Below are 25,353 nucleotides of genomic sequence, written 5' to 3'. Positions count from 1 at the left end.
GATAGTGGTGGTATTAAGAAGTAAATTAAGTGACTTAAGTGCCCATTGAGGGTCTAGGTCCAAAATGCACCATCCGCTACTGATATTGATGTGTCGGGATCTATATCCAGATTGACCCATTTTTTTCTCCCTTCTCTCATGCACTACCTTGCAATGAAGTTTCGTGGATATTGTGTTTGCTGTTTTAGTACAATCATGCTAAACGTATCTGTGCTATGAGACTATGTCAAAATGAAGAGGTGCACAATATCAACAAAGTGTGTCAATGAATTGTAATGAGACCATGTTTTTGCCATCTTATCTTGTGGGATCTATTTTTTTTTCTGTAGAGGACTTATTTTGCCATTTTTGCCCCAATTACTGCCAATAGCAGAAATTGCAGGCACTATATTGGCAGTATATGTTCCCGGAACATATTGACACCTTACATGTACTCTTGAACAATAATGCTGACATTAGCTTTGACTTACAATCCGGTTAAAAAACGTCTTGAAAATTTTGGGGAAAAAAAAGGATCTGGGGTTGAACGTGTGGAGTGTGAAAAGACATATTCAGTAAATATCTTGGAAGTCTTTGGAAGTGAATGAGTTTAAAGTACATCTCAAAAAGTAAGTAACTGTCTTTATATAATTGTAAATATTTTGGAGTATATATTTTTCTGGTACCTGAGTATCTGTAACAGGCTTGCAATAATAAAAAGTATACAAATTAAACATATCCGTTCCTGTTATTCCTCAATTTCTTTTAAAAGAAAATAAGTACACGATTGGCTGGCAACCGATTCAGGGTGTCCCCCGCCTACTGCCCGGAGACGGCTGGGATGGGCTCCAGCACCCCCCGCGACCCTAGTGAGGATCAAGCGGTACGGAAGATGAATGAATGAATGAATGAAAAAGTACATTAAACATTTATATAAAAAGTTACTTTTCTAGAAATCCGAGTCTGTACTTTAATTTAATTTTTTGCTTTTACTTAATGAACAGGGGCAATAGTCGTACATACCTGTTTAATTGTACTTCTAATAAAAGGCGTAATGGACGTTATTTCCAAAAAATCTTCTGGCTTGACGTGTTGCCTTACCGTCGAAATGACTGTTTGCATTCCGTGTTTTGACCCGCCGCAGTTGCCGTAGGTGCTTGATGACAACAAACATGGCGGCCTCAATGTCACTTGTCGGACTGAGACGTCTTTCTGTGATTGACGCGGCTTCTAAAGTGTTCCTGAACCCCCTCAGGTAGACATTACACCACCCGTGTGGTCATTTGACACCCGTTTGAGTGTCGTTGGAGTGACTCTGAAAGATATGCTACTTGTAATTGATTGAAAAAGGAAAACGTAGCACACAGGTCGTGTGGCTTGCTTGTCAATGGCTAATAGACTTCAAATGCCTTCATGTCCATCAAAAGAAACAATTGTTAGAATGTGGAAGCCAAACGTGCGTATTGAACCATTACAATGATTATGTCAAGATTGAGAAAATCAATGTTCGAACAACACCCTTTATCACTTTCGGCTAGCCAGTTGACTAGCCAATGCTAGATGCAGTCAAACATTACGCAGATTTGCTCAGTTGAATATTTCTCTGCGGGGGATAAACGTGCGCTAATAAGCTCTTAAATGTTTGTGTCGTGACTGAAAAAAATATCTTTGGAGATGGGTAGTGGAACCCAAATTGTTATATAAGTAAGAGTATTGTTGCAAATAGAGCTACTAGGGGTGCAGCGAGGGTTAACTGCACAATCTCGCTGAAGTAAACGCTATTCAGCCAAGCAGTCTTTTCCTTCACCTAAAATTAGCTTTTCAGTTCGCTGGGGGGCAATTACAATGATTAAAAATGTATATCAATTACAATGTCCCTTTTAAAAAATAACGGATTTCAACTACAATATTGTGGCTCAAGTAAAAGTAAAGATTCACTCAACTCAACTGCATTTATAGAGTAATTTCAAACAGCCATCGCTGCATACAAAGTGCTGTACATGGAGCAATGTAACATATACATACATATTGTAATTTCCCCATTGTGGGACAAATAAAGGATATCTTATATACAATAAACAGTAAAACAAAACGGTAATAAAGACGGTAGAAAGCACCGTCCTATAAATCAAATATTAAATAATACGTGCTCATTGGAAAAAAACAACATTTTTGAAAATCAGGAGACGGAAATGTGCCACTTAAAACTGTTGCCCAACTTATATCACACCTATATAAATAAATGAAGGCTGCAGAAATGGTCTTAATTGAACTTTCCTTCTTACACTCTGGAAAAAGATCAATAAACAATGTCTGATCACGTGATAAGTATTTGTTTGTCCACCATGTTGCAGTTTGGGACCTGGAGGCTTCTCTAGTCAAACAATAACTCACTCATTGTAAGAAAACAAAAGGGGGAAAAAGGGACATTACTTGTTAAATATAAGGTTAGAAATGAATGAATAATTTTAGGCCATGTCACTCAGTTCTTAAGGTTTCGACTGAAATTTTCTCACCTACTTGTGAAGTAAGTAGATGGAGATACATATTAGAGTATTATCAGTACCAAGTATGAGTATAGACGAACAAATATCGGCCTTGACACCTTTATTGCGATCGGTGTATTACTACAGATAGCAAAGCGGAGCGGCTTTATAGTTGTCCAGAAGAATGACAATCTTGGAGCCACATTGCACATCGACAAAGAGCCTACACAATCAGTCCTCGCCGGACGGTTGACCGCAGTTAACACGAAGCGCGCCCTGTCATTAGGATGAGAGCCATACGAGGCCAGAAATTCACCAGACAGAAGTAATCGTCGGCAGGGAGGGCATTCCCACCTTGTCGCTTCATTTTCCGAGATAGTCTGACTCGCATGATTGTCACCGTTGCGTCTTCTTGTGCAATTTCTGATGTGTTTTTCTCCGCGTGTAAGACGTATCTAATGGTTTTAGGTTTACAAGCACGTCCGCGCAGAGGCTGGCAGAGGGAGCTGGACGAGACTCGCAGCTTATCACAGTAGATGAGAAACTGGTAAGGAATTCCCTCCTCGTTACAATGTGACGCACAAGTTGATTTTTGTCTCATGCGCTGCTTTCCAACCACACAATGCTCTCATCAGAGGCCAGAACAATCACGCTTTTGTGGAAGAACGTGTTACAAACCCTTCCTCGTCACCTGCCAAACTGACCCTGCAATCCGTCAAAACTGAAATCCTGGCAAGCAATGTAATTATGATACGGTGATTTGTGTTGATCGATGTGCTCAAGATAAAGTGACAGGAAAAATGACCCCCCCAAAACATTTTGAAAAGCATGAAACTTATATTTAAAGTCACTGTAATAATACTGTAGTCATTCCTATCCAAGCAGCAATCTTCTATTCTGCCTACAAAAGTGACATTTGTTATTGTTATGATAATTTGCCGGTAATGAATACAGACGGCAAAATGAGCAATGGGCAATACCATCCAACCATTTTCTATAAAGTGGAGAGCACTTGTCCTCATGAAAGGTCAATGCGGAGCTTGGAGTCTGTCCCGGCTGACACCCTGGCCAGGGTCGCCAGTCATTTGGAGGAAGAAAAGAGCCATTTAGCCCTCTGGACAATTTCTTGTCCACAGTCTGCAATGAATTTAATGTTCCAAGTTTTTGGAATGTGGGAAGAAGAAAACCAGGAGAAGAGCCACACAACCACAGGAACACACACAAATTCCTCACAAGGAGGCCCAAGCCAAGATTCGAACCCCAAACCTCATAACTGTTTCATTTGACCTTGACAGGCTACTTGGTTCCAACACTGTAAATGAATATGGAGCTAACGTAGCTTTTGTCCCGTGATCCAGTTTGGGCCTTGGCTTTGCTGAACTTGCACTTTTCACATTCCCAATCTCTCATATATTTTACCCATGAACTTGCTCATATTTTTCCAGCTTAAATTAATCTTGTAAAAACACCCCACACAATGAGTCTTTAGGGGCTTTGTTCATACTTGTCATATGAAGTAGCACAGTTGCTTATGAAATCCAACATGAGCGATGTGCAAAACAAAAGCAGCATCTTTGATTTACAGCGGGACCGCAAAAGCCACGAAAAACTGCAGCATAAAACCCCTACTCGCATTAAATTGATTTTTTTCTCTGAAAATTTTACTTTTTTGGTGGGGGGGGCAATAAAATGCTAACAAGAAGAAGCAAATCCACTGGCAGTTATTGAAGTGTGTGGATATTCTCTTGTGATTCTCGATGTGACAAGTATACTGTCAGAGCCCAATCACTCATTTCCGTCATGACAGATTAGCAATTAGCATGACTTCTGCGTCTTTCTAACCGTTGCGTGGTAATGACACAAGTCAGACGTGTGGCTTATTCGCGTCCATTTAGGCGATAATTCGTGACTTGTGACATGCGCTGTGTTGACTCCGGGCGCAAAGTGAATATGCAGTTCCGCATCGTTATTTGGGCCACGTCAGATAGCTAGTTGTAGCTCGCAGGGAGCTGAGGCAGCACAAATTAGCATGCGCCGAGCGTTCCTCAATACAAACGGCGGAAAGCAGGGAGGTTGGACTAAAATCGAATGTGGACACACTTTTTGTTTTCTGTAAAACAATGTGCTGTTTATTTTATTGCATTCATTTACGAAAGGTGTCACTGGCCCGTGTCTTGACGTCCGACACAGCGCTTCATGCTAATGGATGCTATTTTTTATTTTTTTTCGAAACACCCGACACAATCAGTGTTATTTATGGATGTAACAAGGCAATGTTGTACAAACACGCATTCTGATTAATATTGCATCTGTGGGATAAGAGATAAGCAGCAAAATCTCCCCCGTTTTTATCCATTTCAGGTGGCGGCCATTTTGCCACGTTCCGTCGACTGAAAATGACAAAACAGTTGCTCACGCTTCGGTGACGACTAACCACAGTGCACTTGTTTTCTCAGTTTTCTCATGTGACATTCTGAGCCGTGATTGGTCATTACCTGAGCCCAGCGCAACTGTGATGTCATTTTAAATCGACAGCAAGTCGCAAAATGGCCGCCCCGCTGGGATGGACAAAAATGGGGGATTTTGCTGCTTATTTCATATTCAGCAAACGCAGTATTGATCGGATCATCTTTTGATTAGCGGGGCTGCTTGAAACATAATGTGAAGAATTTTGGGGGGGCTTACTTCCCCTTTAATTTTAGTATTATATATATTTTTTGTTAATAAATAGTGTTTCACTTTACGTTTACACACTGTTCTGGAAAAAAGACACCAAATTAATGCTCGAAATGACAATATTTGATTTTGAATTTTCCTGTAATAGAATAAACTAAAAATGATTGTCGTTTTACACAATAGGAATCTATAAATAGCAAACTGATCATTTTGCGTCATGTTTTTAAAATTTTTTCCAGATCCCAAATATGAAAATATTACTTCTAACATTGTATGTACATTTGTTAATGGTGTATAAAATGGTGTATAAAAAAGGGTCAGTTGCTGTAGTATTATGGTTATTTTATGTTCAATGTTCAGTACGGCGCTTTTTTTAAAGCCAGAGCTGGGAGCGTATTATAGATGAAGATGTATTGTATTGTAAATTGGTTTTCAACAAATCTCCGAGATGGACTATTTGTCCTCAAGCGGATTGTGCTGGTCTGAGTGGTGCGACTGTTAAAGCCATTAAAAGAAAATTGAGATAAAAGATAAGAAATAGGGAGTTTGCTAAGAACGAGGGAGTCTGTTGGAGGGCTTGTTTTTGGGGTTTGCTGGGTCGGGGGTGGGATGGGGTGGCGGGGCTCGGTGCTGTGTGTGGGCAGCGTCAGTGTGCTTTTGTTCCTCACCAAAAGCTGACCATGCTGGCAGACAAACCTTTGGCTGGGTGGAGTGTCTGTCTCTGTCCTCTCAGTGGGGGCTAGTGAGAGGAACAGCGGAGAAGAGAAGGAAAAAAAAAAGAGGGCCTCAAAAAATGAGGAGGGGGTGCTGGTGGTGAAAGAAAAGAAGCTTGGAAAAAGTTTGTGAGACACCCCGAGACTCGCGAAAAAAAAGACAGTGGCCACTTTAGTGCTGTCGGCCACAGAGGTCCCTTTGTGGGCCGCCGTCGCGGGAGAACTCCAACACTTGCTCAGACAGGCCCAAAAAGAGAGGCCCTCAGCTGTTTGCAGGACAGTCGGTGCTTCCCCCCCGTCTCACATGGGAGAAGCTAATGGGAGAGCTCTCCCTTTTGGGCATTCAGACTATGTCAGCACGCTAGTCATTCACCCGGACGTCAATATGTGCGAATTGCTTTCTGGTTCAACCAATCAAACAAAGGTCTCGGTGCGCCGAAAGGTTATGTCGGGTTTGCACGCGCTCTCCTTCTCGAGCAGCCCGAGGAGAAAAAAGTGCTGTGTCGTGGTTGCCAACCTTTGTGAATAACCTCATTTAGATGAGCTTGCATATTGGCCCCGGCGAAACGATCTTTTGATACAGCGCCATCAAGTCTTTGGTGTGACATTGAGTATCTTGCCCATCGATCCCGTCTGTCCCAAACAAAACGCTGCTTCCAGGAACTTGCATCTGCAGTTTGTGCAATGCTCATCTCCATTACAGAAGGATTGGGAGGTTCGGGGGGGGTAGAGTCTCCTGGAGCTCAGGATTTTGCGAGAGTTTAGAAAGAATACTCAGATGGGGGGGGAAAACAATTACTTCTTGGATGCTGTGTGGCTAGGAAGCTTATGTTGTTACGGTCTTGAGAAAACAGAGCAAAGTTGCGGTCGTCCATCTGAAGCGTTCAAATTGCGGGGACTTGTCTTTTTAAGTTCTTGTTCTGAAACGGATTCGTACAATTCTGCCCCCTTCAGTTCGAGAGTGTCAATTTCCCCTTCCCGTCTTCATCTGTTTCTCATTGGCAGTTCAGACCGTCTTGTCACTCGTCAATGAAAGACATGTGTCCGTACACACATCAGTGACATTCTTCGTGTTGCACAAACGAACTATACCATAAGATTGATTGGGACGGCAACAATTCAGAAATTAGATCATATCATATACGTTTTGCAATGAGCTAAAAATGATTCTTTCCTCCAGGCCATTCAAAACAAAGTCAAATAGTTTTCTCGATGTCATTTAACTCATTCACTCCCAAAGATGTTTTTAAACGTCTTCAGACTTGGTCTAGAATTGGCTGGTACTGTTAAGTGAAAATCCTTTCAGTTGGGGTCAAGGAACTTGAGAATGACAATAACTGCCCTTCACGGCCAATCTTTTCCGCAAAATGTTCAACGGTTTGGCATGTCTCTGAGCATAGTGTCGCCCCCCCCCCCCCCCCAAAAACGCCTCAATTGATACCCTGCCAAAAGGAAGGAAGGGAGGGAGGGGGGTGGGGGGAAGCCCTGCGTGATGGAGCGGCGGTGCCCAGAGCTGTTCCCTAGACTGCCCATGCCGACCTGCTTTTGTTTGTAATTACTGTTTGATTAAGCATGCTGGGCAGCTCCCAGCGTCCGGCTGGCAAGCCACTGATACACAGCTTTACACGGAATGTCTGCGACCTCCCCTCACTCGTGGCCCAGCCTTCCCGCTTTGCTTTCTCGCCTTTTGGCAGAGATCATTGACGCCGCTCGTCTTGCAAAGTGCGTCAAATTGAAGCGCTAATCCCACCGCCGATATGTCTGAGTAGCGCTGTTGAAGTTAGCCGCGGCGCAAGCTCTCCCTCTCTCTCTCCCCACATAAAGACAACGCCGTCATCTTAAAGTGCTTGTGAAGCCTTGTTATAGAGTTCTCGAAAGGCACTTGGGGTTTTACAAGAGAGTGGAGACAGGTCAGAAGTGGTGAGCCGGGGCGAAGACGTGTGCCGAAGCACGAAACTAGCTGGTCTGTTTGCCCCGTAGCACTGAGAGGCTTCTCAATTGGGGAAATATTTACTTTCTTCGAACATTTACAGGAAAGTCTTTGCCGGGTATCGAACATCCCATCCCGTCCAAGCAAAAGAGTTGCGGTTCAAACTTTTGGAGGGGTTCGGTAACCACAAATGTTCCTGCTTCCCTTTTAGTCGCGTGGCAATAGCGCCAATATAGCTCGCAGTTGTTTTAGATGTCGCCCTGCTCCCAACATACCTGATTCGAATCATCGGTAGCAGGATCAGACTTCTTGAGCTGGTCATTCGAATCAGGTGAGTTAGAGTAGGGAGAGGCAATTAAAATTAACAGGACAGCGGCCCTAGAGAACCGGAGCCCGGACACGCCTGGTCTAACTGAAGCGATCTGATTGTGAGAAAGCAAACCGCATCTTTCTTGGCGCCAAGTCCGTGCCGTCTTGTTATGAAATCCATTGACAGCTCCAAGAGGCGTCCAATTATCATCGTCCTAATTGGGTCACAACCAATCACGCTCTTTGCTTAGTTCGTACGGTGTCAGGAAGGTTTTGGACGGAGCCGTTCTTACTTCTGCCAACGGCTATGCTCTCGTTGGTGCGAGCGAGGCTGTCGGCGGCTTCTCAAAAAATGACCCGCCTTGATCCAAAAGATGGAGCGCCGCGGCCGTTTATGTAACCTGATTGTTCCGAATTAGGCGCACCTTCGCCATCTACTAGGACCCGATGCCGCACCTGTATGAAACACTCTGCCTTTACAAAGACGGAAGAAATAAAAAGGCCTTCGGTAGGGATGACGACTTATCAACTCATTCTTGTGTTGCTCAAGAGCACCTCAACTCCAACACCTTTGTACATATCCATTCAAAAAAAAAAATTATTTCTTGTCCACTGAAGAGGCAGAATCACGATAAAACCGGCTCACAGGCGGGTCCTTTTAGCCCATCCAGTTTGAAGTCTGCAGTAACAGGGGTGTATAATTCTCCAAGCCTGTCTAGCCTCAGACACCGAGCACGTTTTGCGACACCAGCCCCAGCCCCAGCCCCACCCTCCCATCCCCTCGCTCCTACCCCAGACAAGTGAAGTGTGTTTTGTCTGGTCGCCCTCTCGAAAAGCACGTGAAAAAAAAAATGTCAGCTGTGTCTGCGGATGTGGGATGTCTTTGAAGGGTGTCAGACAAGTGGCTTTATTATGCATCATCCGCGAAATAGTACTTCATTCATCGACATTCTCTTCCCTCAAAATGAAGCCTCTGAAGAGGAGTCCTCAGCCCTTTTCGGCATTGACCGGTTTTATAGAACGTTAGCAAAGTGTCGTTTCAGCAGAGCCAATAAAAAGCTCGGATGTTACTTCTTTTACCAGGGGTCGGCAACCCAAAATGTTGAAAAAGCCATATAGGACCAAAAAAATACTAAAACCAAAACACAAATCTGTCTGGAGCCGCGAAATAAATAAATAAATAAATAAATTGCGGCCTTATAACGAAGGAAACACGCTCTATGTATCTATGTGAGCTATATTCAATCAATATAGTTCACAATCAATTTGATTGTATATATACAAGTTGGCTTCTAATACACAATGAGCCTTCATGATTTCATGTTTTTTTTTTTCCCCGCACTGCATCCTGTAGAGCAGGGGTGCCTAACCGTTTTTGACCAACGATCTACTTTTCGATCAACCAGCCTACCGCGATCGACCCGTTACCACAGGCACTTACCAACGCATGCCTACCTACCTTCGTCGAGACCTGACGCAGAGGCATGGGGCGCACTTTTGCAGCTAGCTCACATGTACCGTTTGAAAAATGTTTCTCTCGCCCTTCCACATTCTCATTCTTTGCCAGTACCCTCGGTGAATTGTACATGAAACGCTGTGGGTCATTTTTTTTGTTTGTTTTTTTGCCTGGCGTCCCGCTCTGCAAATAGAAACCTGTGTCACAGGCTATGACGCAAATCTTCGTTGACACAAATGTTGAAATGTAATATTTATTCTACACCTTTTTACAGCATTGGAAAACGTTACGAATGTTTGTGTTGTTTTTCCTCCTACAGAAACCATATCAAAACAAAAATATATCTATTTCCCTCCCCCATCTTTTTCCATTTTCGAACATTTTTGAAAAAGCTCCAGGGAGCCATTAGGGCGGCGCTAAAGAGCCGCATGTGGCTCTGGAGCCGCGGGTTGCCGACCCCCGGGGATAGACCCTCTTATGGATACAATCGAGTTGTGTGATTTTAACCCTTTCGGGGACAGCGGTTACTACAGTGGACAACTTACCGTGTTATCAGGTTACAGGGTGCACAAAAGGGTTAACGTGAAATGCCAACTTTTATTTATTTTTTTAAAATCTCTGTTCTGGCTACTTGTTATTGATGTACCATAAAACAAATTGGACATACTGGACAAAAGAGTAATGCATCACCGTTAGATTTGTTGGAAGACTCCAGACTACAGACAGACAGGCAGGATTAATGAGTGACAAATTCTAATAGCCGGTTCCATTTTGGATCGGGTTTCAGGTATTTAGCCTCATGAAGCTGTCATTCCAAACGCGATGTTTGGGGGCTTCACGTGCTCTAGCAATAATGCTTCAACAGCGGCTTTTTATTGGTCGCCGTCCAATGTTGGCAAATCATTTGATCTGGATCTGCGCTACTTTCGCCAAAGATTGATGTCATTTTGTAATGTTGGCAAAAACTCACAACATCTGTCCGAAAGAACACTTGAAGCGAGCTCGGGATGGGATGCTACACAACAGCAGACATGAGACCCACAAAGGACTCGGTTCATCCGGCCTTTTCCATCTTGATGGTATGCGTAATGTGAGATCCAAGATGACCCTCGCGCCAGCTGCTTCTTGACCGCTGCCATACATGAGGCAAGCAACCTGAGATTTGTTTCGACGTCCAATCGGTAATTGGCACACTTTTTTTTTTTTTTTGCACTTCAAAGATGGGGCGAAGGTGGGAACCGGCTGAGGTTGTTGAGTGAGGGTCTCGGTCTGGGTGCTGCCGGGACACCGTGGTTGGGGGTACGAGAGGGGGTTAAGGGTGATGTGTTTGTGCTTTCAACACATGCTGACTCAACATGATTCAGCTCCACTGACTCCGCCCCCACCGTTCTGGGCTGCCGAGTTGCAGCTTTGTCGTGCGGATTTTTGCGCTACCATAGCCCGAGCGTACGACTGACGTAGCTGTCATGGCGCCTGCCGCCAAATGAGACATTTTGTCAAATAACCAGGGTCCATCGGTCTGACGTTCAGTCCATTACCTCATGTAGTCGGTGTGAAAATGAAAAACGAAGCTTCGTCTGGTGCTGGAACCCATCTCAGCCGTCTTTGGGCAGGAGGAAACCGGAGTACCCGGAGAAAACCCACGCAGGCCCGGGGAGAACCTGCAAACTCCACACAGGAGGCCGGAGGTGGAATTGAACCCGGTACCTCTGCACTGTGAGGTTGACGCGCTAACCACCGGCGCACCAGGCCACCCGTCATCAATTTCAAATAAACAGAATTCATTTCTTTTTCAGGTACCGTCAAGAATAGGATATCATGTTAGTCAAGAATAAAGATAGTTGGAAAACTTACGAAAAGTCAATTAGAGTGACCACAATGGACCAGTTGGTTCGGATGCTAAAGCTAACTGTTAAAGACAAATTGAATGATGAACCCCGCTCCCCCCCCCCCAAAAAAAACAAAAAACAAAAAAAACATGACCTGTCAATGGACAGGCTATGTACAGCATTTCCAAGTGCGGAAGAAAAAGCAAAAGGCATTAGCACACACTTGCTCTCTGATCTGAAGTCCACTACACTAACTTTGCGCACATCCACCTCCTGGCTCGGTTGCACGCAGATGATTTTCCAATAATTGAGCCGTCAAGGAGCAACACAAACAGATGTGAGTTGTATTTTTATGGTTTGTTTTAGGACTAAAATAATCCTCTTCTCTTCAATAGCCGCGAGGGGAGTATCAAGTGTTGGCCCCGAGGAAAGCGGGGCTAAGCGAACGAACAGTAACGGCGCACAGGACGCGCCGCTCCCAGCTCTTCACGCCAAAACTCCGTGAGGTCTTTCGGTATTAGCTGCAAGGCCTTATCCACTCCCCCCCCCCTCCACCCCCACGCGTTTTCTGCCGTCATCCAACTTGGCCGCCCGCGATCCCAGATGAATTGCCGAGTGCGTTTTCTTGGATGTAATTTATCAGAAATATTTTTGAGGCACTTTTCTTTCCATTTACGTTGAGCCACAAAAATCCTGAAAATGTCCCCTACTTATTATTTTTTTTTAAAAAAGTAGATCTGCAAATGAAATCAGCAAGAATGTCGAGAGCAGATATCACAGAGGAGGCAAAAGTGGCTTTGAATTTCCACTGTCCAAAGTGTGGGAAACGCACGGCAGGAAATGTAAACAATTTTGTGGAAATCATTCAAACAAAATGGACACCGCGTTGCCCCCGGAAGACAGTTTGTGTCCGTCACACATACGCAGCCCCGTCCGTCCGTGCTTTCGGTAAGCTTCCTTAGCTGTGGCCTTTGATAGGTTTTTTTTTTTGGAAACGACTCTAAAGTCGGGACATTCATGGTCATTGATGGCAGATTGAACGTAACCAATCAGGATTAAAGGAGGTGGAGGTCATCCAAGTGCAAAATAACAAAATGCTTCAGTGGACAGGAAGTCAGTCTTGACGTTGAAATGCCAAAATAGGGCCAAACATCTTTGATTTCATGGATACTTGGAGTATTGGGGGAACTTGGAGTTCGAAAACACATTATCAAAGCGCCGATACAAATACCTGCACGGCGTCGATGCCACCGGCGCCCCGGCAGGTCCCTCCTTTCAGCATTTTGGGTTGGGGTGTGGGGGGGGGGTGTACCAGCTTTCAGCATTGTGGCGGTCCCCGTCGGCCCCACCGCGACAAGCGCCCCCCGCGTGCTCTTTATTTGGCACGCAGCCCGGAGGTGTCACAAATACCGACACGCTTTCACGTGACGGAGACTTGAGTGCCGGCGCCTCCCCCCCTCCGCTCTTAAGCTCCGCATTCTGTCTGCCCGGCCAGGTATTGTCGGGCCCCGTGAAGGCCCTGTGAATAGTGTCAAACTTGATAGTTCTCATTTTGCTTCCTGTACGTGGCAGAATGGACAAAAAAAAAAAAAGTGCCCACCGTGCGGGTTTTTCTCCTTTTTTGTAAAGGCTGCCGCCTAGTCCTCCTGGGAACACAGCGCATTCCAGCCACAATCGTTCCCTTTGTGAATCCCGGTATTGTGGCCCGCAGTCTGCCGGGGCCGGCAAAACCTCGTGAGTGCTCGGTCTCATGCGTGCGAGGCATGGTCCCGAGTCTAGACTGCTACTTGTGCTTACAGTGGGACCCATAATGAGCTCCGAGTGTTTCCAGTGCCTTTGTTTTGACACATCCTAGCGCCCTTCCATCAAGGACCTTCTTTTGGGAGTGAGATGTGATTCAAGCACCATCTCCATTCGGATGAAATCACTCACCGTACTGCTTCGCTTTACGTCCGGATGGTGTAATCGGAGTATCGAGTGTTTGCGCTAATGCCGCTGCTGATTATGTTTTCTTCTTTTTATGTTGAGAGGGAAGACATTTCATCTGTGCTGTGTGTCAGACATACAGCACATTTGACAATAAAGTCGGATTCAAATCATTTCAATTACGTGTCGTTCTGCTGGTGTGGCTGTCGAGAAAAAGCCATTCATACTCGTCTGAGTCTGATCTTTTTTCTGGTGCGAATCAAACATTCACACTCATGATGACGATCGGGATGTGCCTGCCCTCCCCCGTCAAGAATTGGACCCGATCTGTGTGGCTTGGTACCAATTGGCCGGGCTGCAGAATGATGGTGGGGACCACTGGATTATAGAACAATACTCGTCAATGAAGAGCCACGTGTATTACTGCAGCTGTCTCCGTGTCTGTTCGTGAAGTCTGTACTAGGCTGCCCCCAAGTGGCCATTACGCATACACCAGAAAGAGCAGCACAATGTCCATTGAAATTGAACTGGAGACAAAAATGTTGTAAAAAATCTGAATGAAAAGAATCAAGCACTCGGTTCAAGTTTTTCATGTCTTATTGTGCCAATGCTAAGAGACAATAACGCACGTTTAATGCCCTCATTTGAAAATACAGCTTCCGTGCAAATGTCGTTGCCCGCAAAGAAATGTTACATTTCCGCAAACGGCGTTGTGCACCGGGAAATTTTTTGTCACTGACGTCGTTTTTCTTCTTGCGTCGAAGCTGAGAGATGAGCTTCGGCACTGGTCTTTTGTTTTGTGGGGAAAATCGTGGGGGGAGATTTCCGAGAATCGATCCTTCACAGGAATCATTTTTCTTTCTTATCACGAGAGAGACGAGCATTTCCGCAAATTTTGGTAAGCGGGTCCCAAAAGTATCTGATGTGATTGCTGAGAATCATGTTTTTTTTTCCCCTTTTGGATCCTTCTTGTGTCCGCGTTCAATTGCTACTTATATCCGGCCCCACAGCAACATTTCCAAGCATGTTTGGTTTTCTTTAGTAACTTCCCACTTGCTTAAAAACAACCAAACATCGGCGCCTTAATTTCGTTGCACTTTCACACTGTCTTGGGTGTTCTTGTGTCATCAGCCATGCGCCGCGCTCCCTACGGGTGAAGAGAACATGTTTTTGTCTTCTGGGCGACACGCAGGAATTGTTAAGGTTAAGTAGACGGGGCAGACGGAAATAATTACCAAGCACTTGTGAATTCTTCTCCCTCTTTTGTCCCCGCTTTTTTTCCCTCTTGGCGTTGCTTTCAACGCGCAGATCTTGTTTATGATTACATTGAGTCGCAGCACGGCCGCGCGGATCATTTTTGTCGTCGAGCGGTTGGACATGTCATTTGTGCAAAGCTTCAATACCGTTGGAAGCTCTTTTGCCGCAGCATAAACGGGCTTTTGTGTGCGGGGTTCATGCAAGGCGACCCCCCCACCCCCACGCCCCCTTCCTCCTCTAGACAAATCAAGCGGCGGATGACGGACAAAGATGAAAATTTGATTCTTTGAAGTTGTAATGGCCATTGAAACGTGTAAAATTCTCCAATTGAAAGGGGAGGGGGGGAGCCCCCCCCCCCCAGTCTTGGGTGGCTGCTGCCGGCTCGATGGGAGGTTCCTCTGGGTTTTGTCGCCCATTTCCCATCGCTTGTTTGCTAATTCCGTCAAGAATTGGACCCGATTCTCGATAGAGTTTGAAGGGGCACCACTTGCTCAGGAATATACGACCCCCCCACCCCCAACCCCGGGCCCCCCTGCCGCCCACCTTAACTACCCCGTCTTCTTGTCACAGTGGCCTGCCTACTTGTGGTGTGAATAAGGCCTGTCACTATCAAATCATGTCAGAAGCGATGATTCCATCGATTCATCAAAAGAATAATTCTTTTGCATTAGTGATGAAAGGTATTGAAATCTCCATTATGAATATAAGAGAAAATTGATACAAGAGTGCCAGGGTGTGTATGTATAAAATCCCGATAAGAACCAAAAGTTGTAAAAATATCACGGTTAAGGGTAAAGTATGAGCCTTAATGGAGACTTCTATCTTCTAACTTTCTTTCTTTTCTGATTGATATAAAAATGATTTAGTAGATATGAACACATAACACGGGGTAGGACGTTTTTTACTTCTTCCTACTCCCTTGAACATAATAACCGTGTTGAATGATGACAATATTTTATTTACTTTATTTTCTGTCAAATTATTACTGTATCTGTTTTATGTTCAATAAACAAGCATAGAACTTTTCATACATCACAGTTTATGAAATAATTATTCATGTTTATCTGGTATTCTTTTAAAAAAAGAAAACCAAACACGAAACAACATTGAAGCAAAATCCCACGAGGGGGGTGGTTGATGTACTTGCGAACCTTTTTGAAACCGATTCAGTTACGGGTCCGTCCGGTCATTGTTTTCCAAAATCAAAGCAGATGTTTGTGGAACGTTTTATTCTGATGAAACGCAAAAAGACAATCGGTCCGCTTTCATGGCAGACTGCAGAAATTCAGAGAACGATTACTCTTGAGAGGCTGAAATGACACGATCAGGACTGTTTTTAATAGAACAATGGCTCCCCATTCTTAAACTAGTCGTCGATTATTGTGATCAGTTGTCGATTGTTGGCACCTCTTGTGTGAAATATATCACAAACAAGCATCAGGTTTTCACTTTGTCCAACTTGCCCCGCGAGATATCTTTGCAGCGGGGCCGTAGGAACCCGCCTCCAGGAACTTAATGGCCTTCACCAGGAACCTTTTTCTGTCCTGGTCACTTTGTAGTTCCAAAATTCTTCATGTATTCAAATCATTTTGGTGGAAAGGCCCGATGCGCTATCCTGGACACAGATGCTTTATTATTATTATTATTTTTTTTTTTGCCTTCTGTTCCAAAGAACTTCATCCATCCCAAAAGACTGAAGACAACTGGAATTTCCCAACTACTGCGGGAAAGATATATTGTCCGCATCAAACGCTAACGTTGACGTTGAAATATATGCTAGAATCAGAAGAAGAAATAAAAGTTTTTTAAAAAAAAATAAATATTATCTGATGTGTGCAACGGCTACCTGCTCTCTTCTCTGATTCTGGCACAGACAATCCATTGGCGTTTCTTTGAAGCCTCTCGAGCACCTTGCAAGTCAACCTTCTTCCAAAGGCCCCCCCCCCCCGACCCCTCTCACAAATATTTCAAATCAAACGAAAGAACCTGGAAGAGCGCAGGTTTGCCGATTGCCAAACGACGTAGCATCTGAAGCAGATGCTCACCTCAGTTTACCCTACAAAATCGGGTGTCACAACGTCTTCATTCCTCAGCTTACTTAACCCTTTCAGGGACAGCAGTTACTACAGTGGACGGCTTATCATGTGATCAGGTTACAGGGTGCATGAAAGGGTTAAAGGTCATTTGTGCCTTTGTGCTTGCCAGGACATCACCACCGTGTCGGGGGTGCCGGAGGAGCACATCAAAACCCGTAAAGTTCACATCTTTGTGCCTACCAAAACCGCCATGCAGTCGGGAGTCAACGGCACCAAGAAGTGGAAGATGGACTTTGACACCAGGGAACGTTGGGAGAACCCGCTGATGGGCTGGGCCTCATCGTAAGAAAGCGCTCCTTCACGACTTTTGTCAAACGTAGTCGCCGTACAAGTTTCTTGTTTGACTTTTTGCTTTGTTTACGCAGTGCTGATCCCTTGTCCAACATGGTGCTGTCGTTCTCCTCCAAGGAAGACGCCATTGCCTTTGCGGAAAAAAATGGTAATTAAGTTTCAGCCTTTTGAATCGTGGAGTGGAAAAACATGATTAGGATTAAAGCAACCCGTATATCAAATGAAAATGTCACCGTAGCCTCGGTTATGGTGATTAATCTGTTGCAAAAAGTCTGACTGACCGACACAATAAAAACCAAAGCAATATTTCCCATAGGAAATAATGTAAAACCAAATAATCCGTTTCAAAGACACCAAATTATGAATAGAAAAAATACATCTTATAATTTTCCATGCCTATCAGCATCAACACAAACTTCCTTGAGCATTCCTCCGACCACAGTGAGCAATTTCAGACATGCGCATGGCGGCCATACTGTATCGCGCATGTCCAAAACCTGCAGAAGTAAGTTACGTAATGTAGTGTATGATGAAAAAAAATGTAATGTACCTTTATATCAAAATAGAACATATTGAATGGCAATTTATGACGCAAATAGAGTTGGCCCAAGTTTGTTCCTTTTAATTTAGCACACAGGTTATTTTAAGCATTAATTAATTAAGCCAGTCTGGACCGATAGCAATGATGACACATTGTGCACTCATAAATAATGGAAAATATGTCCTTCAATGAAACACAAAAAATTCTAGTCACCCGACCTTTGAAGCATGGGACTTTAAATAATTGCGTCCTAAGTTCAAACGGCCGATGTCGCCTCAAAAGCATCTGGGAAAAGTTTGTTGAAAGGACGGCCACGCTGTGTTTATTACTGGGTGACAACAGCCAGCCCGCTGACGTCGGCCCGCCGCAGTTGGAAGCCGTCCAAGGCGAACTTAGCCGAGCACCGCTCACGCTGATCTTTTTGCCCTCCAGGTTGGAGTTACGACATCACCGACAAACGGACCCCGAAGCCTCGCGCCAAATCCTACGGCGCCAACTTCTCCTGGGATAAGAGGACCAGAAGGTCCGCTAAGTAAACCCGAGAGGCATCTGTTGGTCGCCGTGACCTTCCGTTGTCCCGCCCGCAGCGGACCTGTACAATTCCTGTCAATAAAAGCTTCATCACACCCTTCAACCAAAACCTTGCAGTCATTATTGCTTTCGTTTTTCAAACATTCACCTCATTACCGACTTCCTAATGTTTCGCCCTTGATTCATGAAGTGTCTGCAGTGCGAGGAGGTTTGTGCAACAAAGACCCAACAATCAGAACCTGTTTAAACGCTACGGTAAATATATGTGTTGGCTCAACCTGCTGTGTTTTTCTGGGCGACGTTTCGTTTCCATCTGCCTTTGATTGGAGTTTGGAGTTTTGTTTTTCTTTCCTTAGACGATGGTTAAACCCTGATGACAACAATATGTACAGAATGAAGTGGTTGTGTTATTTACATGCTTTATTTTGCTGTCCAGAGCAATTTTTTTCCTGTATTTTACAAAAACCGAGGCCAGGAACAGCCATGGTCCCCATTCCGGTCACAAGTGCAGTTGAAAATATGCTTCAGGTAGGCATTGTTTCACCCCCCCTGTTCAAAAACTCATGGCGTCGTTCAAATCGTTCGGTAACTCAGAGCGCCCCGAAAAGGAGTGCCAGAGAGTGACGGCATCCTGAGCGCACACAACGGTTTTGATGCGCAACTGTGTAGGAAAACATCGACAAGCTGCAATTGGCTTGTGGATAATCTTTGGGAGAAATTGACCTTTGTGGAACATGGAAAGAGTGGATTTGGATTCCGTTCATGAAAATGTTTTGTTCGATGTACAGTCGATCCTCGCATGCCGTTTGTTACCTTGACACCACCAATGTCGGGTTCAGTAAAATAAAATAAAAAAATCATAATGGTGCTGGAATTTATACAGCCCTTCCCAGAGAAGAATAACAAAAAAAAAAACACACACATCACAGCCGATAAAAGAGCCAACCCGCCTTTCCGCGATAACGTGATGATGTGAACGAGCGGCCAATGGTTAGAAAAAGAGGGGCTTCACATTTGGTGGCGGACTCGCTCCCGGAGCTTGTTTGCGGCCTTTGTGTTCGGTAAACAGTGGTGTTAGTCTGCCGCCCGGTCCCACTCTGCGTGACTGCACTGACGTTCACATACCAGCCATGGATGCTTAATTGGTATAACCCTTCGTTAATTAATGCACCGCATTGCAAATCTTTCACAGCCTTGTGCTCGCTATTTATGTTGGTCTGTCGCCGGCCGCATCAAAGGCACCGATCTAATAGGAGTGTAATGGTCCGATGGGGTCGGCGGGCCGTGAAAGACGGCAATGTGTTGCTGTTAGCCTTTGAAATGCGCTCGGTGAGAAGGGGAAGGGGGCGGGGGGAACCAAAAAAAAAAACGCTCTTCGTAAAAGTTGAAACCATTATAAGTGCATGAATGTATGCGCAATTTATTGTACAACAACATCCTCATTATGAGCGGCTTGACATGCGCACTGCAGCTCAGCAGATTCGCAAACATACTTAGAACAAGGGTGTTAATGTCCGCTGTACCCACGGATCAGCAGCGTTCAAAATGATCATTCTGTGCTTTTGCTATGACAAGAAAAAAAAATCATGAATAAACACAAGATTATTTGGAATTTGCATATCACTAAAAGTAAATCTCGGCCCAGTGGTTTATGCGTCGACCTCACAGTGCAGAAGTTTGATTCCAGCCTCCCTGTGTGGAGTTTGCATGTTCTTATTGGGCCTGCGTGGGTTTTCTCCGGGTGGTCCGGTTTCCTCCCACATTCCCAAAACATGCATGGCAGGCTGATTGAACACTCCAAATTGTCTCTCGGTGTGAGTGTGAGCGCGGATGATTGTTCGTCTCTGTGTGGCCTGCGATTGGCTGGTAACCACGTCAGGGTGTGTGTGTGTGTGTGTGTGTGTGTGTGTGTGTGAGTGTATGAGACAATAACATGCTGGAATGGACATAAAAGACAAAACATTTGATCATATTTAATACGGTGCAGCCAACTTATGTACAACATGTGAGAAGCATCCCAACTCTTGAGACTCTTCATGTGCTTCAGTAGCTGTTGCTAGCTAACATATTTACAATGACTAGCAATTGTTGTTTTTTTGGGGGGAGGGGGGGAATGTAGAAAAAAGGAGGCATGTATTTGAGGGAGGCATTTGCACATCCTAATTGGATGATCTCGAAAAGCTACAGCTACCGATAGATGGATCCCGTCCATCTCTTCTCTTTTGGAGGAAGTAACAAAAAGAGGATACCAGTGGTGTGATCCTTGAACGCAGATTTACAACTCTGCGTAGTGGAGTAAATTGGAACCAGTAGAAAGTATCTGAGGCATGCTGCTTGATTCCCAGTGTCTTCAAAAGGGAGAAGGGGGGTGAGGGGTGACTCGCTTTAGATGGCGCGACGTGCCCCCTCTTTTTTTGGGCGGGGGGGGGGGCACGCTGAGCTCGGGGTTAGGGGAAGGCCCTCTCCTGGGACCCAAGGCTGGATTACACACTCATGTTCCGCCATTTATTCGCCTGTGCTGCTATCCCATTCACACCAATATCAGGTTGGATGCCCCCCTCCCCTCCCACACACACTTCACCCCTCCAAAAAGAGATGAAAGATGCCCTTGGTTAAATAGTAAACCCATTTATGGCAGAGGATACGTTTCAGACCCTCCAGCAATAGATGAAAATCGGCGCTATTGAGACCGTATAAAAACGTTTGTACTCTTTCCACACTCTTATAACATTTAATATGATTCAAACACACTTTTTCAAGTCATTTTTTGTGCCTATTCTCACTTTTACCCAACACAGCCAACCCAAATAAGATGTAAAGCGTGCTTGCTTCACGTAATTGACCTGAAGTTGACGAAAGCCAGCTATCTTAACATGAATTAGCTAACATAAATTAGCATTAGATGTATGGCAATTACAAACTTTCATTCAACTGCTAACACAAACACTCACACACACACACACACACACACTGTGGTATGACTCTTAAAATGATGGATTGAATCCAATCGGTGCAGCAACACTTGTAGACAGGCAATCTACCTATTGGTAGTCAGTCATAGATTCTTGATCCTCTGTGAAGAATGACAAATATTTGTGCTGTACCGTCTGTCCACATAAAACTATCTGTTTTTTAAAAATTATATTTAACTGTTATTGATTTATAGATTTCTGAAGTACAATATTATGTAGTGCTATTTTTCTTCATTAAGACATATTGCGGGAGTTATTTTTGGGGGGGGTGAACTTCCATTTATTTTAATAGGAAAAAAGTGTTTTAAGTTGCAGTATCTCAAGACACCACTGTACACTGTAAAAACTCTCCCAAACGATCACGTACTGTAACAAATCAACGGCAAAGCAGGGGGCGGGGGGTGAATGATGACCCGCGATATAGAGAGGCTTCTCTGTTTGCCAGGATGATAAACGAAGGCGACCAGTTAGCATGTTGCCCATCTGTAAATGACTCCCTGAGCTTCTCACACGTCATGTTAGTCGCTCATCTCAGCGCAGCCAAACGCGAGTCTCGCAGAGTCTGGAAAAGTCATTCATTTAGCCTGCGTGTTTGAAGTGGTCCGGGCCGCGGCGGGCGACGATGAATTGTCCCCCAAAGAGTTAAGCGATAGGCACGACTCGAAGCGCCCGGGAGGGAAAAGTTCACCGGGCCGCCGTTTGAAGGCGATGTGAGTTGGCAGGGCAGGAGAGGCTTGAAGATGAATGTGGCCAAAGGAGGGGGGGGGTCTCTGACAGCCTTTCCGCCGCTTGCGCTTCTCTTGGGTGGCCCGATTGGTCTTGGATGTCACTTTTGCTACTTAATCTTGTGTATGTGAAGCTGGCGTGGCGGGAGGGGCCGCAAGGACGGAGCAGCGCAGTGGCGCTGCCGTAAGCGCGCGATTTGCTTTGGCCAAGTTGAGGAGGAACTCTGGCTTTTTAACTTTGAACGTGTGCTGCAAATTCAGTCTGGAAAAACAACGCAAGGGTCTTTATTTTCATTCAATTTACATTATGTCTTTTATTTATTACACATGAGAATTAAACATTTTGGTAGAGATTTTAGCAAGCATCATGGAAGTTGACATGTTTAGTTTGCTTTTGCGGTCCACATCAAATGATGTGGCGGGCCAGATCTGCCCCCTGGGCCTCGAGTTTGACACCTGTGCTCTCGATAAGTTCAGTGCTTGAGCACAGTTCCCTTGTTTACCGCCGATTGTTTCAGGAAACATGAAACATTGACGTGATTAGGCCACACATTTGTCCGCCTTATTGTTCTAATCGGATTTATGATAAAAAAAAACGACCATGAATAGTACAATGTTTTTAGCCGAAAAAAACGGCCATGTGAAGGAAGGCGTTTTTAGCCGAAGAAACAACGACCATATATTGTAAGGCGTTTTTAGCCGAAAAAAACGACCATGTATAGTTAGCCGTTTTTAGCCGAAAAAAGCGACCGTGTTTAGTCAGGCATTTTAACTTGAAAAAAAACGACCATGTATAGGAAGGCGTTTTTAGCCAAAAAAAACGACCGTGTTGAGTAAGGCATTTTTTTGCCGAACACAAACCGACCATGTGCACATGGTCGTTTTTTTCGCTAAAAACGCCTTACTCAACACGGTCGTTTTTTTCGGCTAAAAATTTCATCCAAAAATGCCTTACTTTAACATGGTCGTTTTTTATTTGGCTAAAAATGCCTTATAATACATGGTCGGGTTTTTTTCGCTAAAAACGCCTTATGATACATGGTCGTTTTTTCGGCTAAAAATTTCGTCCAAAAATGCCTTACTATACATGGTCGTTTTTTTTGTCCAAAAAGGTCTTACAATACATGGTTGTTTTTTTCGGCTAAAAATTTCATCCAAAAATGCCTTACTTTACATGGTCGTTTTTTATTTGGCTAAAAATGCCTTATAATACATGGTCGGGTTTTTTCGCTAAAAACGCCTTACTATACATGGTCGGTTTTTTTCGGCTAAAAATTTTGTCCAAAAATGCCTTACTCTACATGGTCGGTTTTTTTTTCTCCAAAAAGCCTTACAATACATGGTCGTTTTTTTTCAGCTAAAAATTTCGTCCAAAAATGCCTTACCTTACATGGTCGTTTTTTATTTGGCTAAAAACGCCTTACTATACATGGTCGTTTTTTTCGCCAAAAAATGGCTTGCTATACAAGGTCGTTTTTTTTGGCTAAAAACGCCGTACTAACCTGGTCGTTTTTTTTCGGATAAAAACGCCTTACTATACATGGTCGTTTTTTTCGCCAAAAAATGGCTTGCTATACAAGGTCGTTTTTTTTGGCTAAAAACGCCGTACTAACCTGGTCGTTTTTTTTCGGATAAAAACGCCTTACTATACATGGTCGTTTTTTCCGGCTAAAATTTTTTTCCAAAAATGCCTTACTATACATGGTCGTTTTTTTTTTCGGCTAAAAAAATTGTCCAAAAATGCCTTACTATACATGGTCGTTTTTTTCATCTAAAAAGGCATAAACCCCCCAAAAAAGAATATTGGAAAAAAAAAGGAAAAACAAAAAACTTTGGATTGTTTAATGACGGCAGCGCAGAACATTCCGAGAGTGAACAACATTGTGTAGATGTAATGTCTTATTTTGCGGATCCGATCAATTATGTCATTGATCAAATGGCAAATTATGACATTCCAACTGATTTCGCATGAAATGCAAAATACTTGGTGATCCAATATCCGGTGGGGGGGTGGGGGGGTGGGGGGGTCACAATTAGATTGTGAAGTTAAATCACAATTAATTCAAATATGAGCAAAACGTTGGTTAAGAAGCTCAATATTTTTTTCTTCTGGGCTCTTTGTACTGCGTCCTGAGCACAACACAATGGCAAACACGTGATCATCATGTGATGAAAACACATTTTAGCATTCTCACGCCTGCACACATGAGCAACGCGTGTGCGTGCGTCCAATGGCTTTAACACACCGTGACCTTGAATGTCTTACCGACGAGAACCTTTTTTTTTTTCTTTTCTTTTCCAGCCAGTCGTGTGTAAACCCCTAGTGAAGCCGCCGGTGTCTTCCGTGAACCTGTGTGACATTTAACCCTAATCTCCAAGCGCTATTCCTGGACGCAGCTCCCGGCTTATTGGCCGCCGTCTCAAAGCTGACTCACGGCCACCTTCGCTTCTTCGCGGTTGTTCATCTGACTTTGCAGTTTTCCGGCATGAGTCATGCCGCTCGGTCGCCGGCCGAGTGTAGAAAACACAGGTGTTCTTTTTCCGCGCGCCCCGGCCGTGTTTACTCGATTGTCCCTCGCCAAAGACGCTCATTTTTTTTTTCTTCTTATTTTTTTCTTGCTTTCTATTGTGGAGACGTGCAAGCTGCCCACAGAGTGTCGTCAGCTGTAAACTGTTTGGATTCAATGAGCTAATCCACCTACGGCGTTTGGCCTACCGCCACGCGGCACACCAGGCATGGCAAAGTTATCTTGCAAAAGGCTGCATTTAGAAGCAACGGTGAAGGAGGAACAGCTCAATATTAGCGGTTTATTCAGCGCCGGCTTGTAGTGGGGACGGGGGGGGGGGAATCACTCCGGGCCTTGTGTTCTTTTTGTCTTCATTTTAAAATGACATGTGGTAGTGGAAGATTAATTCAGGGCAGTGTTGTGTTTAGTGGTTGGCATTTCTGTCAGTTCAGAGGTTCTGGGTTCGAATCTCAACCCTGGCTTTCCTGTGTAAAGTTTGCGTGACTCGACTTACACCTTTTGGCAGCAACGCATGGAGACAAACAAGAGTACAGTCATATATTCTTTATCCTCTGCAAAGAATGACTGATTAGCTCCAGCTCAACCGACAAGGCGCTTGTTGATTTATAATTGATTCATTGAATTCTAAATTGATGGGGGAAAAAAAATATGAAAAACACCAATTTTTGAAATTAACATTTTTTCAAGACTGATGGATTTTTGCGTGTCATGCTAACATCTAATTTTGATGTTCAGAAATTTAGCGTGTCAGCAATGCGTGTTGACCCCCACTGCCCCCCTCCCTGCCCGGTATTCACTACAATTAAGTAAATGGGTCTTTTGGGGAGTTTATGTGCCGATGAGGGCGCTACACGCTGCCATTCTTCCGCCTTTGTTTTGTGCCTTGTAAAAAGTCACAGTCTGATAGGCAGCAGCAGGACGGGTACTCCGGAGTCTAGACTGGTCGAGACGGCCATGTTAGGGTCACGCTCATAAAAGCCCCCGCAACCCCTCCCATTCCGCTTGGACACCAAATCACCTGCCCACATGGGTCAGGACCTACTGGCCCTCATCCCTATGCCTGAAGATGCAAACGGTTGCACGTGTGCAGGCGGATTGCGGTAGATAC

General features: G+C 44.5%; 1 protein-coding gene across 2 annotated transcripts; it reads left to right on the top strand.

Moving 5' to 3' along the window:
* Nucleotides 1-1,085: 1,085 nt before the first annotated feature.
* Nucleotides 1,086-18,129, top strand: ndufs4 (NADH:ubiquinone oxidoreductase subunit S4). 2 transcript variants are annotated; one of them, XM_052067305.1, is made up of 5 exons: nt 1,086-1,234; nt 2,934-3,012; nt 16,767-16,939; nt 17,023-17,096; nt 17,922-18,129. In XM_052067305.1, the coding sequence occupies exons 1-5, from the start codon at nt 1,140-1,142 to the stop codon at nt 18,023-18,025; spliced, it is 525 nt and encodes a 174-aa protein (XP_051923265.1). In that variant the 5' UTR covers nt 1,086-1,139; the 3' UTR covers nt 18,026-18,129. The 2 variants fall into 2 exon arrangements, with proteins under 2 accessions (XP_051923265.1, XP_051923266.1); XM_052067306.1 differs by having other exon boundaries at nt 17,023-17,104; nt 17,929-18,129.
* The last annotated feature ends 7,224 nt before the right edge of the window (nt 18,130-25,353 follow it).

Source organism: Hippocampus zosterae, chromosome 6 (assembly GCF_025434085.1).
Source record: "Hippocampus zosterae strain Florida chromosome 6, ASM2543408v3, whole genome shotgun sequence".
NCBI classification, from domain to species: Eukaryota; Metazoa; Chordata; class Actinopteri; order Syngnathiformes; family Syngnathidae; genus Hippocampus; species Hippocampus zosterae.
This window is presented reverse-complemented; position numbering and strand designations above follow the sequence as displayed.

Coding starts and splice junctions, on each gene's coding strand:
- ndufs4 (XM_052067305.1), top strand. CDS start 1,140: ATGACAACAAACATGGCGGCCTCAATGTCACTTGTCGGACTGAGACGT. Junction 1,235..2,933: donor GTGTTCCTGAACCCCCTCAG/GTAGACATTACA, acceptor TAATGGTTTTAG/GTTTACAAGCACGTCCGCGC. Junction 3,013..16,766: donor TCACAGTAGATGAGAAACTG/GTAAGGAATTCC, acceptor TGTGCTTGCCAG/GACATCACCACCGTGTCGGG.